This window comes from Leucoraja erinacea, chromosome 1, assembly GCF_028641065.1.
Source record: "Leucoraja erinacea ecotype New England chromosome 1, Leri_hhj_1, whole genome shotgun sequence".
NCBI classification, from domain to species: Eukaryota; Metazoa; Chordata; class Chondrichthyes; order Rajiformes; family Rajidae; genus Leucoraja; species Leucoraja erinaceus.
Window position 1 is genome coordinate 3,026,875 of NC_073377.1, and position 16,703 is coordinate 3,043,577.

The 16,703-nt window shown below is 44.9% G+C and overlaps 1 protein-coding gene across 1 annotated transcript in view; it reads right to left on the reverse strand.

Annotated features, from left to right (window-relative positions):
* Positions 1-16,703, reverse strand: part of eif2ak3 (eukaryotic translation initiation factor 2-alpha kinase 3) — a 92,276-nt gene that overhangs the window by 68,713 nt on the left and 6,860 nt on the right. Inside the window, 1 exon segment of the mRNA XM_055644369.1 lies at positions 8,790-8,919. Within this exon segment, the coding sequence (XP_055500344.1) occupies positions 8,790-8,919 (130 nt within the window).

A 16,703-nucleotide genomic window follows, 5' to 3' on the forward strand; every position in this document is an offset into this window, starting at 1 on the left:
AACTTCGGTTTCCTCCCACACTCCAAAGATGTACAGGTTTGTAGGTTAATTGGCTTGGTATAAATTGTCCCTAGTGTAGGATAGTGTAGCTATGCGGGGATCGCTGGTCGGCGCAGACTCGAGGAGCTGAAGGACCTGTTTCCGTGCTGTATTTCTAAACTAATTATTCATTCATTGCCATTAAAACAACCAATCGAACAGCACTATGAGGGCATCCTCAGCAGAATGACTGCAGCATTTCAAGAAGACAGTCACCACCACCTTCTCAAGAAAATAACATTCAAAAGAAAAGTGATTGGACTTTTTGTTTTGCAGAATGCCCTTTTTTTTTTTAAATCAAGGATTTAGTTGAAAAACTGAAATAGCAAACAGAAGAATTAAAATTTTGCAATAATGATTTGAAGTAATGACACTAAATACACGGAAAAGTTTTATTAGAGGCAATATAGTGAAATGGCCAGTAAAACCTCAAAGCTCATGTTAAAGAGTATCATTCTTCATTTTCTTTAAGGAAATGAGCCTATATCTAAACATCAACCTCCATGTCCATTTCAGACCGTCTCAAGCTTCATTATTTCATGGAACATAACACAAAAACATCATCTCTTATTTGCAAATAGCAAGCCCCCCCACAAACTACAATGTGATAATAACCACATTAATCGTTGCATTAAGAAATGTTTAGTCAGAGTTAGCTCTGATAAATCCCATCTACCCCACAGCTCTTCTCTAACATAGTGCCATATAGTATCAGAAAACGTTGGGGCCACAATTTAGTTTCTCATCTGAAAAACACCACTTATGGGGCCCGTCTAACTTACGTGACTTTTTCAGCGACTGCCGGCACCCGTCATAGGTCGTCGAAAATTTTCATCATGTTGAAAATTCAGCGGCGACCAGAAAGACGCTACGATTCTTTGGGTGACTGAGGAGACGACTCATGACCATACAGGCGACACCCTGGCGACATGTCGCGGGGTGAAGCCTGTGTGGTCGTGAGTAGTCGCCCAAAGAGTCGTATCTTGTTCTGGTCGCCACTGGAGTTTCAACATGTTGAAAATTTTCGGAGACCTGCTGCGACTATGACAAGTCGCGAAAAAAAATAAATTTAAAAATTGTGTAAGTGGGACAGGCCCATAAGGAGAGCAAATCTCATTCATTACTGCATTGGACGGTGAATCTGAGCTTCTGCACTCAAGTGCAAGGCAAGGAAGCAAATAGCTCGGCCATGGCTGAGCAGAAGATAAACAAAATGAGTAGACTTAAATGCCTTGCCGGATCCATGTGACATCACAGACTATGGGAAATAGCCACTTCTTGTAGAGGAAGTAACCACAGAAACCTCAGAATTTCCTTGTTAAGGGACATTTGGAGCTTTCTGCTAGATCTGATCTATCGCAACAGGTAACAAATATTGCTCATCAAAATTCTGAGCAAGTGGATTGAAACACTGATTTCAACTCAAAATATGCGAGTGTGAGAAGATTTGATATGTGGATACAGACTGGATGCATCAGGCTCAGGAAGGAAGTCTATAAAAAGTGGTAGGCACTGTCATGTCCATCACAGAAACTGACCTCCCCACCATTGAAGGGATCTGCAGGAGGCACTGCCTCAAAAACCCCCCCACCACCCTGACCACACTCTCATTTCACTCATATACAATACAATTAACTTTATTTATCCGTTAGGAACTTGTTTTTGCAGCCATACGAGAAGAAACAATTTTACAAGACACACGACCAACTCAATTCACACAGACATCCATCACAGCGAATCTCCTCCTCACTGTGATGGAAGGCAAAGTCTTGTCTTTCCCCGGCTCGCCATCCTCTCCCAATGTTAAAGACCCCAGCAGGCGATGGTAAGTCCCACGGCCTTTAAGGCCACGCCGGCGATGTAAGGCCCTGCTCCGGATCTTAATGATGGAAGCCCCGCAACACGGGCGGGAGAAGTTGCTGCCGTGGGAGCTCCAAAAAACAGTCTCCCACCAGGGATCTGCGAGCTCCCGATGTCACCATCCACCGGCCCTGCAGCTGGAGCCTCCGAAGCCCCTAAGTCTGGTCGCAGCCGCGCACCACCACAGCTCCCCACGCTCAGAGGCCAGACAGCCCCACAACGGTAAGTCCGCAGGCTCCGCGACCGGAGCCCCCAGGTCTTTCCGGCTGGAGGCTGCTCCACGGTGCTAGGCCCCAACAACAATGGAGACCCAGGGGAAAGGTCGGGTCTCCCGTGCAGGGAAGAGATTCAAAAGTTTCCCCCACACCCCCCCACATATACACAGTTTAAAACAATACAAAAACCACAGCAAACTACACATCGAACGGAAATTAAAAAAAAAAAGACAGACGGAGGGCAGGGGCTGCTGCCGCGAGGGGCCGCCATTCTTCAGAGGAAAGTGGCATCGGAGTCTGAATAACGTGACCACCAGCTTCAAAAATAGTTTCTTTCCAACAACGATCAGGTTCTTGAACACTACACACTTACTTCAACCGAATGAACTTGCGAGCGGCAGCCTCGCCAGCAGTGTGACAGTCATTTTGACTTTCTTTGTTTTTTTAAGTATGTCTAAATGTGTGTGTTAATGTTTCTCAGTATGTGGGGATGGGGGGGGGAGAGAGAGAGAGAATAGGCGGAGATGCGACTTTTCTCCTAGTTGTATTTTCACCTCCCCCGCAGCCTAACAACTTGGATTGGTGCCGCCTTTCCCAGAGACGACCCAGAGCTTCAGCAGCAGGCGCAGCGCGGACTTTCACCGCGGAGCTAGAAGAAAGGCTCCGACCGCCAGCCTGCTGACTTTAACATTGTGAAACTGCGGTCTGCGGAGCTTCTAGCCGCGGGCGTGGAGCGGAATTTTACCATCCCGGAGCCAGGGATCCCTTGCCGGGGATCACCAGAGAAAAGCTCCGACCATTGACCTGCCTGCGGCCTATGACATCGAGAAGCCGTGGTCTCTGGTAAGAAAGTGGCCGATTCAGGCACTCCAAGCCGCGGAGTGTTTCATCCGTCCCGTCGTCGGAGCTTGGATCATCCCAACGAGAGGGCTTGAACATCGGGCCTTCCATAGCGGCGACTATGGAGGGTGAAGGCCCTATACAAGGGTGAACTTTATTGCCTTCCATCACAGTGATCATATGGTGGATGTTTATGTTAAGTTCCATCGTTCTTTTAATAGTGTTGTGTTCTTTTAATTATATGGCTGCATGGTAACTCAAATATCACTGTACCTTAATTGGTGCATGTGACTGTAAATATGAATTTGATTTTTGATTTTATCAATTGGATCCGGTTGCACCAAGGACGTTTTTTGCACGAGTATTGGGGTTACTAATTTATTGAATTTTTGTTTATTATATATAATCCATGCACATTCTGATTGTTGGCCTGTTCTGCCTCATGTAAGAAGTTCATTGTTCTGCAGATGGTACATATGACAGTAAAGGGCCTGTCCCACTTGGGCGACCTAATTGGCAACTATAGAAGAATTTAAAGAAATAAAATGTTGAAGACCTCCTTCAACCTCCTTCGACTATGTTGAAGACCAGCTACGACTAGCTATGACTAACTGGGAAAATTGGACACCGAATAGCGGAGAGTGAAGACTACCTCCTTCAATCTCCTTCGACCTCCCTTCGACTACGATGAAGACCATCCACGACTACCTACGAGTAACATGGCGACCTACTACGACTAAGCCTACGAGTAAAAAAAAGTAAGAATTTTTTCCACGGCAACCTTTTATACTCGCGGGCATATCTTATCATTTTTTTAAAAACGCCACGACCTAGCTGAGGCTTCGAATACGCAGAGACCACTCTCGAGCATGAAGGAGAGTTACGAAGACTTCCTACGACCTTGAGACAACCATGCTGCGAGTACGAGTCAAGGGCAAGCTCGCCAGAACTCGCCAATTAGGTCGCCCAAGTGGGACAGGCCCTTTAAACACTCTTGCTTTCTCTCACCAACTTCTACAGAGGCACCATAGAATGCATTTTATCAGGATGCATCACAGCTTGGTTTGGGAAAAGCTGCATCTAAGACCGCAAGAAATTGAAGCGAATTGTGAATGCAGCCCAGACAATCACATAAACCAACCTTCCTTCAATTGACTTCATTTATACCTCACGCTGCCTCGGCAAGGCCAGCAGCATAATCAAGGACCAGTCACAACTGGCCACTCCCTCATCTCCCTTCTCCCATCTCCCATCAAGCAAAAGGTATAGAAGTGTGAAAACACACACCTCCACATTCAGGGACTGTTTCTTCCCACCTGTTATTCGGCAACCGAATCATCCTACCACAACCAGAGAGTAGTGCTGAACTACTATCTAACTCATTGGTGATCCTTGGACTATGCACTAAACGTTATTCCCTTACATTGTAAATGGCACAATTGTAATCATATTTTGTCTGTCTGCTGACTGGATAGCAAGCACAAAATCTTTTCACTGTACCTTGGTACACGTGACAATAAATTAAACTGAACTTCTTTCTCTGTTAATGCAAAGATACTCAAACTTTATATTAACCATATAATAACCATATATTGGAAACTATGTGGGAAACAATTACTAAGATATATTAATAGACTAAGATTAGTAATATCTAGATTAATAGATATTACTAAGCAACGTTGCAGACAAGAGAATTGGATCAAGGCTCACGACAGTCCATTCGCCTTCAGAAACAAAAACAAAAGAGTACTGTTGAAATGATGAAAAGTCAGCAACAGATCAATCCCAAAGAGTCTCTGGGAACCTATTCTAAAATAAAGTGTAGTCAGACACAAAATTATCAAAAGTTGTTTGGAGTGGCAGCCTTAAAAGCTAGAGGGCTGTAATGCAAAGCCTGGTTATAACTATACAGACTGGATTACAGTACAGTACTAAGCATAATTTCAGGGAACTCGCCTTAAGAAGCCTTGGAGGGAGGATGGCAGAAAATTACCAAAAGTTTATCATGGCTGATATTACAAAGAAAAATTGGGAAAGATATCCTACAAATCTAATTTCAGCTGGATCCTACAGCAGGAAGCACAAGCCCACGAATGAAAGGTTTTATCACAGTTATATAAAGCACTGTTTACAAATTGGATTATTTATCGAGTACAGTGACCAATAAGTAGCTGAACATGATACATGTTACTAAGTAATAGTATTTTGTCAATGATATTGATTGAGGAAGCTCTTCATCCAACAGCCCTCATGACCTTTAATGATCAACAGGTAGATTGGCGACAGACTCAGCATTCATCCGCAGGATAAACTCAATATTTATATATTACGAGATTCACCTTAGCGTCAAGATGACAGAGAAGCAAGCAGAAAACTCTTTGCAAGCACGAGAGAAATCAGATCAGAAAAAAAAAACCATCTCAATAGGAGTTGTAGTCAGCGTTATACAGCACTGAAACAAGTTCTTTGGCCCAACATGCCCACACCAACCAATCACCCCTATCCACACTAGTCTCACCTGCCTGTGTTTAGCCAATACCCCTCTAAATATTTTCTATTGATGTATAGTAACATAGAAAATGGGTGCAGGATGAGGGCATTCGGGCCTTCGAGCCAGCACCGCCATTCATTGTGCTCATGGCTGATCGTCCCTAATCAATAACCCGTGCCTACCTTCTCCCCATATCCCTTGATTCCACTAGCCCCAAGAGCTCTATTTAACGCTCTCTTAAATCCATCCAGTGATTTGTCCTCCACTGCCCTCTGTAGCAGGGAATTCCACAAATTCACAACTCGCTGGGTGAAAAAGTCCCACCATTTCAGGGATCAATCTCTTGAACCTACGCTGCACTGCCTCAATCACAAGTCCTTCCTCAAATTAGGAGACCAAAACTGTACACAATACTCCAGGTCTGGTCTCACCAGAGCCCTATACAACTGCAGAAGAACCTCTTTACTCCTATACTGAAATCCTCTTGTTATGAAGGCCAACATTCCATTAGCTTTCTTCATTGCCTGCTGTACCTGCACGCCAACTTTCAGTGACCTGTGTACAAGGACACCCAGGTCTCGCTGCACCTCCTCCCCCTTACCTAACCTAACCCCATTGAGATAATAATCTGCCCCTTTGTTTTTGGTTTTGCCCACTCACTCAGCCTGTCCAGGTCACTCTGCATCCTCCTAACATCCTCTTCACAGTTCACACTGCCACCCAGCTTTGTCATCCGCAAACTTGCTAGTGTTGCTCCCAATTCCCTCTTCCAAATCATTAATATATATGGTAAACAGTTGCGGCCCCAACACCGAGCCTTGCTGCACTCCACTCGCCACTGCCTGCCATTCTGAAAAAGACCTGTTCACTCCTGCTCTTTGCTTCCTGTCTGCCAACCAATTTTCTATCAATGTCAACACCCTACCCCCCAATACCATGTGCTCTAATTTTAGTCACCAGTCTCCCGTGCGGGACCTTATCAAAGGCTTCCTGAAAGTCTAGATACTGGCTTCCCTTCATCCATTTTACTTCGTCACATCTTCAAAAAATTCCAGAAGATTAGTCAAGCATGATTTCTCTTTCATAAATCCATGTTGACTTGGACTAATCCTTTTACTGCTATCAAATGTTCCATTATTACCTCTTTAAAAATTGACTCCAGCATTTTTCCCACCACCGAAGCCAGGCTAACTGGTTTATAATTCCCCGTTTTCTCTCTCGTTCCTCTCTTGAAAAGTGGGGTAACATTAGCTATCCTCCAATCCCCAGGAACTGATCCTGAATCTATTGAACATTGGAAAATGATCACCATTGCGTCCACTATTTCTAAAGCCACCTCCCTGAGGACCCTGGGATGCAGACCATCAAGCCCAGGGGATTTATCATCCTTCAGTCCCATTAGCCCACTCAATACTATTTCTCGCCTAATGAAAATTTCTTTCAGTTCCTCTACCCCCTTAGATCCTCTGTCCTCCAGTATATCTGGGAGATTGTTTGTGCCTTCCTTAGTGAAGGCAGATCCAAAGTACCTGTTCAACTCTTCTGCTATTTCCTTGTTGCCCATAATAATTTCACCCGTGACTGCCTTCAAGGGACCCACATTTGACTTTGCTACTCTTTTTCCCTTAACATATCTGAAGAAGCTTTTACTGTCCTTTATATTCCTGGCCAGCTTCCCCTCGTACTTCATCTTTTCAGCCCGTATTGCCCGTTTTGTTTCTATCCAAATGTCTCTTAAAAGTTGTTATTGTACCCGTTTCAACTACCCACTCGTGTTCCATATACCCACTACCCTTTGTGTGAAAACGATGTACCTCAGGGTCCTATTAAATCTTTCCCCTCTCACCTTAAACCCATGTCCTCTGAATTATCTTTAAAAAATAAATTTGCCCTTTGGCCCAGCTTGTCCATGCCGACCATGATCATCTAAGCAAGTCCCATTAGCTCACATTTGGTCTTTATCCCTTAAAAGCTTTCTTATCCAGTCAACAGAATTTTGGAGTTTAAAAGAATGAGGGGAGACCTCATTGAATACAGAATAGTGAAAGGCTTGGATAGAGTGAATGTGTAGAGCATGTTTCCACTAGTGGGAGAGTCTAGGACTAGAGGTCATAGCCTCAGAATTAAAGGACATTCTTTGGGAAGAGATTGAACATTTTTTTTTCGCCTTCCATCACAGTGAGGAATGTGGAGGAGTCACTGTGGTAGATATTTATGTTAAAGGGTATTTTGCGTGTTGCGTTGCATTTAATTGGTATGATTGTATGGCAAATCAAATTCCTCGTATGGTGCAAAACATACTTGGCTTATAAAGTATGATTATGAAGGAGATGAGGAGAAATTTATTTAGTCAGAGGTCAGTGAATCTGTGCAATTCTTAGCAACATAAGGCTGTGGAAGCTGCCAGTGGATATTTTTAAGTCAGAGATAAAGCAATTGCACATTGCTTTAGAAGCCAATTTTAATGCAAGAGACACCACAGAGCAAGTGGGATAAATGATCCCGACCGGAAACATCAGCAATCCTTTTTCACCAGAGATGCTGCTTGACCCACTGAGTTACTCCAGCATCTATCTATGGGAAAATGATCAATGCCATGCTTACACTGATGTTTAAAGGATACATATTGTGTACATCATTAAAAGCCCCATCACTCACTTCCTACAAGCACTTTGATCACAAAATGGGTTTAAGAATTATTAGTACGTTGCAGTTATTTTTCAGGTCAAACCTTAAGTAAAGATCCAAGCATAGGCTGCATCCCACAATCTTTCCGCTTAACAATACACAGAATGCATGAATTTGCAGTATGTATTAAAATAAACACACAGAAAGGAAGTTGCAACAAAATCTTCCACATATAGCTATTTCAATATAATGTCCCAAGGGGCTAAGCATTAGAAAAGGTGACTAAAAGTTTGATTAAACAATGGGTTTTAAGATAAGTCTTAGATGCGATTTAGGGAGATAAAATCTGACCCATTTGGGACCCGTGAAGCAAAGGCTGTGAGGATTTGGAGATTCACAAAAAGATGATAAATGTGCAGGTGATCTCACAGGATGCAATTTTAAAGAAAATTAGAGATAGAATGGGATGTGGAGATTTAGAGAAGATTTAATCTCGAGCTCAAGAATTTATGTGTCATAACATTCTGGGGTGGGTATTAATATGTGTCGTTGAACTTAAGGGCAATTATAAGGACGCCTTGTGGGATGGGAAGCACCCACTAGAACAAACGGTTGGAAAGAAGAGCTTCAGCATAGTTGAGCTGTCCACAGTTGAGAGTTCTAACACCGAACAGCAATGGGCAATAGCAGGGAATGACGATTTGGCTGTCTCTTACCCCTGGCTTGCTGAGACTGGCAGAAACTAAAGATCCAGCTCCAACATCCATCTCCCACCGTTTAATTCCACGATTCTCGGGATCCAACGCTGCAATGCGCCCATCCATCAAACTAATAATAACCAGGGATCTGCAAGCAAACAAAGTAGTTTTAACGTACACGAAAGATAAGGACCTCCAACAAAAAACATCCCATGTTGGAATCTCGGTTTTTGCATAGTTTCCATCGTTAAGAGAGAAAATTAATACTTATAATAATTCAGTACCAGTTGGTGAGTGATACTTGCATTGACCAGGTAATGTTTCAACAGCTATTAACTTGATTTCTAAGTTTAAAAGGCATGCACCAAGGACACCTTATAATGTACAACACAGAAGCTAGAGCACAACTGCCAGCCGTTCAGCCTATCTGGTCCACACCTTGTGGGGTACTCAGAAGGCTGTGGAGGCCAATTCTCTGGATGCTTTCAAGAAAGTTTTAGATAGAGCTCTTAAAGATAGCGGAGTCAGGGGATATGGTGAGAAGGCAGGAACGGGGTACTGAATGTGAACGATCAGCCATGATTGCAGTGAAGGGCCAAATGGCCTACTCCTGCACCTATTGGCTATTGTATGTATTCCAAGCTTCCATTCATTCTAGTACCTCACAAGTGAGAGGAGTAGAATTGGACCAGTTGTCAAGGGTTATGGGGAGAAGGCAGGAAAATGCGATTAGACGGCAGAGATCAGCCGTGATTAAATGGCGGAGTGGACGATGTGTCGAATCGCCTAATTCTGCTCCTCCAACTTGTGAACATGAATATCTGGGCAGCGGAATCTGCTTTCCAGATGAGGCTATCCATTCGAGGACATCCGAGATATCCTCTTTCTTTAGTGAACACTATTTCCCTCTTGCTGTCATAAAGTCATCCTTCATCAGTGTCTCCAGTCTAATAGTTCTGCTCTCGCCCATTATCCCCGCCCAGAAGGAACAAAGATGGAGTTCCCCTGTTCCTTACTTTTGACCCTACCAGCCGCTGCATCCAACAGATCATTTCTGCCACTCTCAGTATGATACCACCAGTTACATATTGCTATCCCCACTCCTATCCGCCTTCTGCAGTGAACCTCCGCAAGTCCCTGGTTAACTTAACCCTTCCCAACCAAACCACCATTGTTCCAGGGGGGGAAAGTAATGCCTGTCCGAGTATCTCTTGAACATTGTATTCTCCAATTTTAGATAACCAACCTACAAACACCCTTCTTCTCCCTCGCTCTTCCTTATGGCTCAAATTGATTCACACCTACCTACCCCCCTTCCCTTCCATCACTTTCCACCAACATTCCACCTTATCTCACACTTTTAGTCTTTTAAAAACATAGACATAGAAAATAGGTGCAGGAGCAGGCATTTCGGCCCTTCGAGTCAACACCGCCATTCAATATGATCATTCTAAATCTGTACCCCATTCTTACTTTCTCCCTTGATTCCGTTGGCCAAAAGAGCTATATATAACTCTCTCTTGAATTAGCGTCCACTGCCATCTGTGGCAGAGAATTCCACAGATTCACAACTCGGTTTTTATTCAAGGACAAGCTTTTCCAGTAAGTAAAACTCCTACGCATGCCTGGAACTCCCGCACATGCGTGGACTTTATCAAGTCGTTGAAGGCGCATTACACATAGCATAACATCCCCCAGATCTACAATGTATGCTCGCTTGGCATATATCTGTCCAAGTGAGAAAATAACACTTTTTTTTTTAAAGCAAAAGTTCCTTTCCTTCTCATTATCTTATTTACACAAATTTGTTTTATCATACTGGCAACCCCAGGCAGACATAACAATTGATAAGAGCTACATCAATGGGTCACATAGTCTCCGAAATACGTAGGCGATCTCACAGCTCCATCTGAGCGAGTTCTCACTGTTTTGTTTTGTTTATGTCAATGTCCTTGTTTTTGTCAGTTCACTCAGTAGCTGTTTTCTTTTCATTAGACGTTGGCTGCTGTTTCAACGCCCGTGTCGCGTTAGTTGTGGTTGGTGTAGTAGATTCGCCCTGGTCTTTGATGGTCTGGCCGTGGTTCGCGTGTTGACGTGCGACTAGCTCGCCTGGTAGATATTTGCAGGTCTGCGGAGAAGTACGTGATTGCGACGGTATATGTGACGGTATATGCCAGATGGGCTCTGAACCACATATGAACGCTCGTCAAGGTGGCGAGAAACAATGGCTTTCTCCCAACTCTTCTCTCCTTGTACGAGGGTTTGCATTCGCACTGTGTCGCCCTCATGAAGTGTGGAACGGTCTTTAGCTGACATTGTAATTGTCAGCTTGCTGCAGAAAGAGCTGCTTCGTGCGTTCAAGCTCCTACATAACTCTGGGTTCAAGTAGTCTCGCTGTCGTCGGCAGGAGTGTACGTGTGCGACGATTCATGAGGCGCTGAGCGAGACGTGCTCAACCCTTAAAGATCAAACCATCTTGGACTGCGAGCTCATCCCTATAGCTGTAATAAGGCGTGAGCTGCTCTGCAAGCCTATCTCGTTCACTAGGCCAACCACCAATGATGACACGTTTCAGCATCTGCAGTGTGTCTTCTTTCGCTGTTTGATCGCGAATTTGCTCGAGACGCTCATCTCGAATTGGCAAGTGTGATACCATGTTTACCGCCTCGAATGCTTGCTCTCTGCTCAGAGTAGCGCTAACTGCACGCAATAGTGTACCCGCAAGGTACATGAGCTTCGGCTGACAGCAGCTGATGTCAAAATCATAGCCCTGTAGACGGGGTACCATCTGTCTGATCTTGGACATCGCTTTGTCCTGCTCAGCAGACCACTCCCATGCTATGTCTGGTTTCGTCAGCTGACTGATGGGCTCAAGGGTATCAGACAGGCTGGGTAGAAAACAGCCCAGGTAGTTGACTAATCCAACCAGCCTCTGCACATCCTGTACATCTGAGGGTGCTGGCATATTGACGACCTTTTTAGAGTCGGGTTGTAGTCCTGTGCCAGTGATCACATGTCCTAAAAAGGTTAGGTGCACAAAAAAGCTGGAGAAACTCAGCGGGTGCAGCAGCATCTATGCAGCGAAGGAAATAGGCAACGTTTCTGGCCGAAACCCTTCTTCAGACCCTAAAAAGGGTATCTCAGTTACTCTGAAGACAGACTTGTCCTTGTTAAGTTTGATGTGTTGCTGTACACATCGCTGAAGCAACTGCTCGAGCTTCAAGTCATGGTCGATGACCTCGTCTTCCATCGCCTCTCCCTTACCATAGACGAGGATGTTGGCTACAACGCAGATCACTCCAGGTAGCCTTTCGAGTGCTTGATGTAATCTTCACTGGAAGATTTCAGACGATACACTCAAACCAAATGGCAATCGCGCCACCGGTAACATCCGAAAGGCGTGTTGAACATCGTCAGATTGCACGATTCGTCATCAAGTTTCACCTGCCAGAAAGCTGAGCTCATGTCTAGCTTACTGAAGATCTTCGCTTGGTCAAGATCTGGCAAGATGTCCTCAATAACTGGGAGCGGATAGTGTTCTCACTTCAGCACTTTGTTTCGCATTCGTGGATTGATGCACACCCGGAGATCGCCATTCTTTTTCTCCGCGACCACGAGCTGGCTGACCCAACTCGTCAGCTCGTGAACTGATGCAATCATGCGACAGTCTACCATGCGCTGTAGTTCCATCTTCACCTTCTGCCTTATCGCACGAGGTAAACGTCGTGGCGGTAAGACTGCGAGTTGCACTTCCTCGTCAATCTGCAGGTGTGCTTCACCAGGCAGCTCTTCTAGTTACCGTCAAACACTTCTGCATAACGTTCTTCACTCTTACCCACTTTCTCTTTTACGACCATCAACGTGTGTACATGGTGCCAACTGTTGTCATTCACCGTGATCAAATAAATTCACTGACTAGCTTTGCTTCCTAGCAGTGGTGTGAAGCCATCACTGACCACAATGAACTCCACAGAATATTTGCGGTTTGTCTTGGGGTTGAGCAGCTTAACCCGGCACACTCCTTCCACGTCCATCGTAGTCTTATTCCACATCATGAGCTTCTTTTGACATGTGACTAGCGTGTGGTCTACGCCGAGTAAATATCTGCATGGCAAGATATTCACACTCGCTCCACTGTCCACTTAGAGGTCGACCTGCTTCCCATTGACAAGCATTGATGCATAAACATCATCTCTAGGCCGCACCATGTTGATTGTGAGTGTAATACTATCAATGTACTCAATGCTCATGTCACTTCCGGCATGGTTGTCCACTTCGTGCACTTTCTTCTTTCTGCACACTTTTGCAAAGTGGTTGCGACTGCCACATGCCCTACACGACTGTCCGTAGGCTGGACATTGCAGTATGTCCATTACATGCTCCTTGCCACAATACTTGCACACTTTCCCTTCTTGATTGTGCTCGTCTTGGCTTTTCTTAGGCTTAGCCCACTTGCTTTGCTTGTGAAGAAATTGCACAGCCACACCTCTGCTTGATTTTTGTGGACTGCAACAACAGACCTGCTACTTCTGGTGAAAGCTTGGAGGTGACTTGTCAGTCTCAGCACTCTTGCAGATGCCGATACATCCGGTGAGAGTGAGGTTCCTTTTTTGCAGCAAACATCTCCTCGTCTGCGAGTCGCTAATGCCCAACACAATCTTGTCACGGAGCAAGCTGTCCATCATGCACTGGCAGAAATTACCAGACTTTGCTAGTGTTCTCAGGCTAGCAGGGAACGCTTCAAAGTTCGCACCTGTTTCTTGTTGTCTCTTGTTGAAGAGGTATCGCTCACACGTCTCATTCTTTTCGCCAATGGCGTAGCTCTCGAACGCGTGAATGATATCAGCCAGTTCTTGGTTCTCCTCGCCGTTGGCGAACACAAAACTGTTGTTAATCTCCAGTCCTAATGAGCCAATTGTATAGAGAAACAATGCCGTCTGGTATGTTGGTGTTTGCCTGTCTAGCTGCAGTTGCCCACATCCGGCGCCATGTTTTCCAATCCTCAATCACTCTGCGGTTGACGGTTAATGGGGTCGATGGTCGTATACTGCTCACGGGTGGCGGACCGGCAGCGTGCTGTGGAGTGCTACAGGTGGCTGTCTGCGTAAGCCACTGGTCGCCCGTCTCCTCCTCCGCACTCGACTCTGCTTGCTGCTGAGCGGCCATCTGCCCCACCCTTCGGGTAGCCATGTCGTTTTCCGTCAGTTTTAATATTATCCATGCCTTAAATGTTGCTCACTCATCAATCCAATGGCGATTGAGATTCACTAGTCCTTAGCTGCTAACTGTTCCAGCTGGGAGCTTCAGGTTGTGGCAGAAAAATGATTCTTTAAGGCACCACCGTTACCACCATGTTCAAGGACAAGCTTTTCCAGTAAGTACAACTCCAATACATGCCTGGAACCCCCAAGCATGCGTGGACTTCATTAAATATTTAAAGGCACATTATACATATCATAACACCCTCCTCCCCCCTTTTCCAAAAGAGAAAAACATACAGATGTACAATATATGCTCATTGGGCATATATCAGTGAACAGTTTTCATCACTTGCCTTTGTTCAACCATCTACCAATCAATCCTCTCCCTCACCTGTACCTACTTATTACATTTGGAGGAAGGAACTGTAGATGTTCATACGATCATAAGTGATAGGAGCAGAATCATGCCATTCGGCCCAACAAGTCTACTCCATCGATAGACACAAAATGCTGGTGTAACTCAGCGGGACAGGCAGCATCTCTGAAGAGAAGGAATGGGTGATGCTTTGGGTCGAGACCCTTCTTCAGTCATTCAATCATAGCTGATCTATCTCTGCGTCCTAATCTTCTTCTCTGACATCTGTACTAATCAAGAATCTATCCATCTCAGCCTTAAATATATCCACTGACTTGGCCTCCACAGCCTTCTATGGCAAATAATTCCACAGATTCACCACCCTCTGACTAAAGAAGGTTAAAGAAGATGCTGGTTTATATCAAATAGGCACACAATACCGGAGTAACTCAGTGGGTCAGGCAGCATCTCTAGAGAAATGTATTACATGCCAGTCTTTGTCCCCACCTCTTTTCCAGCTTTCTCCCCTTACCACAATCAGTCGGAAGTAGGATCCCAATCCATAGAAACATAGAAAATAGGTGCAGGAGTAGGCCATTCGGCCCTTCGAGCCTGCACCGCCATTCAATATGATCATGGCTGATCATCCAACTCAGTATCCTGTACCTGCCTTCTCTCCATACCCCCTGATCCCTTTAGCCACAAGGGCCACATCTAACTCCCTCTTAAATATAGCCAATGAACTGGCCTCAACTACCTTCTGTGGCAGAGAATTCCACAGATTCACCACTCTCTGTGTAAAAAAATGTTTTTCTCATCTCGGTCCTAAAAGATTTCCCCCTTATCCTAAACATGTTCCCGACGTTGGGGGAGTCCAGAACCACGGGACACAGTTTAAGAATAAGGAGTAATCCATTTAGAACAGAAACGAGGAAACATTTTTTCTCACAGAGAGTGGCGAGTCTCTGGAATTCTCTGCCTCACGGGTGGAGGCCGGTGCTCTGGATGCTTTCAAGAGAGAGCTAGATAGGGATTCACAACTCTCTGTGTGAAAAATGTTTTCCTCATCTCGGTCCTAAAAGACTATCCTTAAACAGTGACCCCTTGTTCTGGACTTCCCCAACATCGGGAACAATCTTCCTGCATCTAGCCTGTCCAACCCCTTAAGAATTTTGTAAGTTTCTATAAGATCCCCCCTCAATCGTCTAAATTCTAGCGAGTACAAACCGAGTCTATCCAGTCTCTCTTCATATGAAAGTCCTGACATCCCAGGAATCAGTCTGGTGAACCTCCTGTGTAATCCCTCTATGGCAAGAATATCCTTCCTCAGATTAGGAGACCAAAACTGTACGCAACACTCCAGGTGTGGTCTCACCAAGACCCTGTACAACTGCAGTAGAACCTCAATGCTCCTATACTCAAATCCTTTTGCTATGAATGCTAACATATAATTCGCCTTCTTCACTGCCTGCTGCACCTGCATGCCTACTTTTAATGACTGGTGTATCATGACACCCAGGTCTCGTTGCACCCCCCCCCTCCCCCCTTTCCTAATCGGCCATCATTCAGATAGTAGTCTACTTTCCTGATTTTGCCACCAAAGTGGATAACCTCACATTTATCCACATTATACTTCATCTGCCATGCATTTGTCCACTCACCCAGCCTATCCAAGTCACCTTGCAGCCTAGCTTCCTCCACACAGCTAACACTGCCCCCCCCCAGCTTCATGTCATCCGCAAATTTGGAGATGTTGCATTCAATTTCCTCGTCCAAATCATTAATATATATCGTAAGTAGCTGGGGTCCCAGCACTGAGCCTTTCGGTACCCCACTAGTCACTGCCTGCCATTGTGAAAAGGACCCGTTTACTCCTACTCTTTGCTCCCTGTCTGCCAGCCAGTTCTCTATCCACATCAGTACTGAACCCCCAATACCGTGTGCTTTAAGTTTGTATACTAATCTCTTATGTGGGACCTTGTCAAAAGCCTTCTGAAAGTCCAGATATAACACATCCACTGGTTCTCCCTTATCCACTCTACCGGTTACATCCTCAAAAAATTCTATAAGATTAGTCAGACATGATTTACCTTTCATAAATCCATGCTGACTTTGTCCAATGATTTCACCACTTTCCAAATGTGCTGCTATCCCATCTTTAATAACTGATTCTAGCAGTTTCTCCACTACCGACGTTAGACTAACTTGTCTGTAATACCCTGTTTTCTCTCTCCCTCCCTTTCAAAAAAAGTGGGGTTACATTATCTACCCTCCAATCCTCAGGAACTACTCCAGAATCTAAAGAGTTTTGAAAAATTATCACTAATTCATCCACTATTTCTGGGGCTACTTCCTTAAGTACTCTAGGATGTAGCC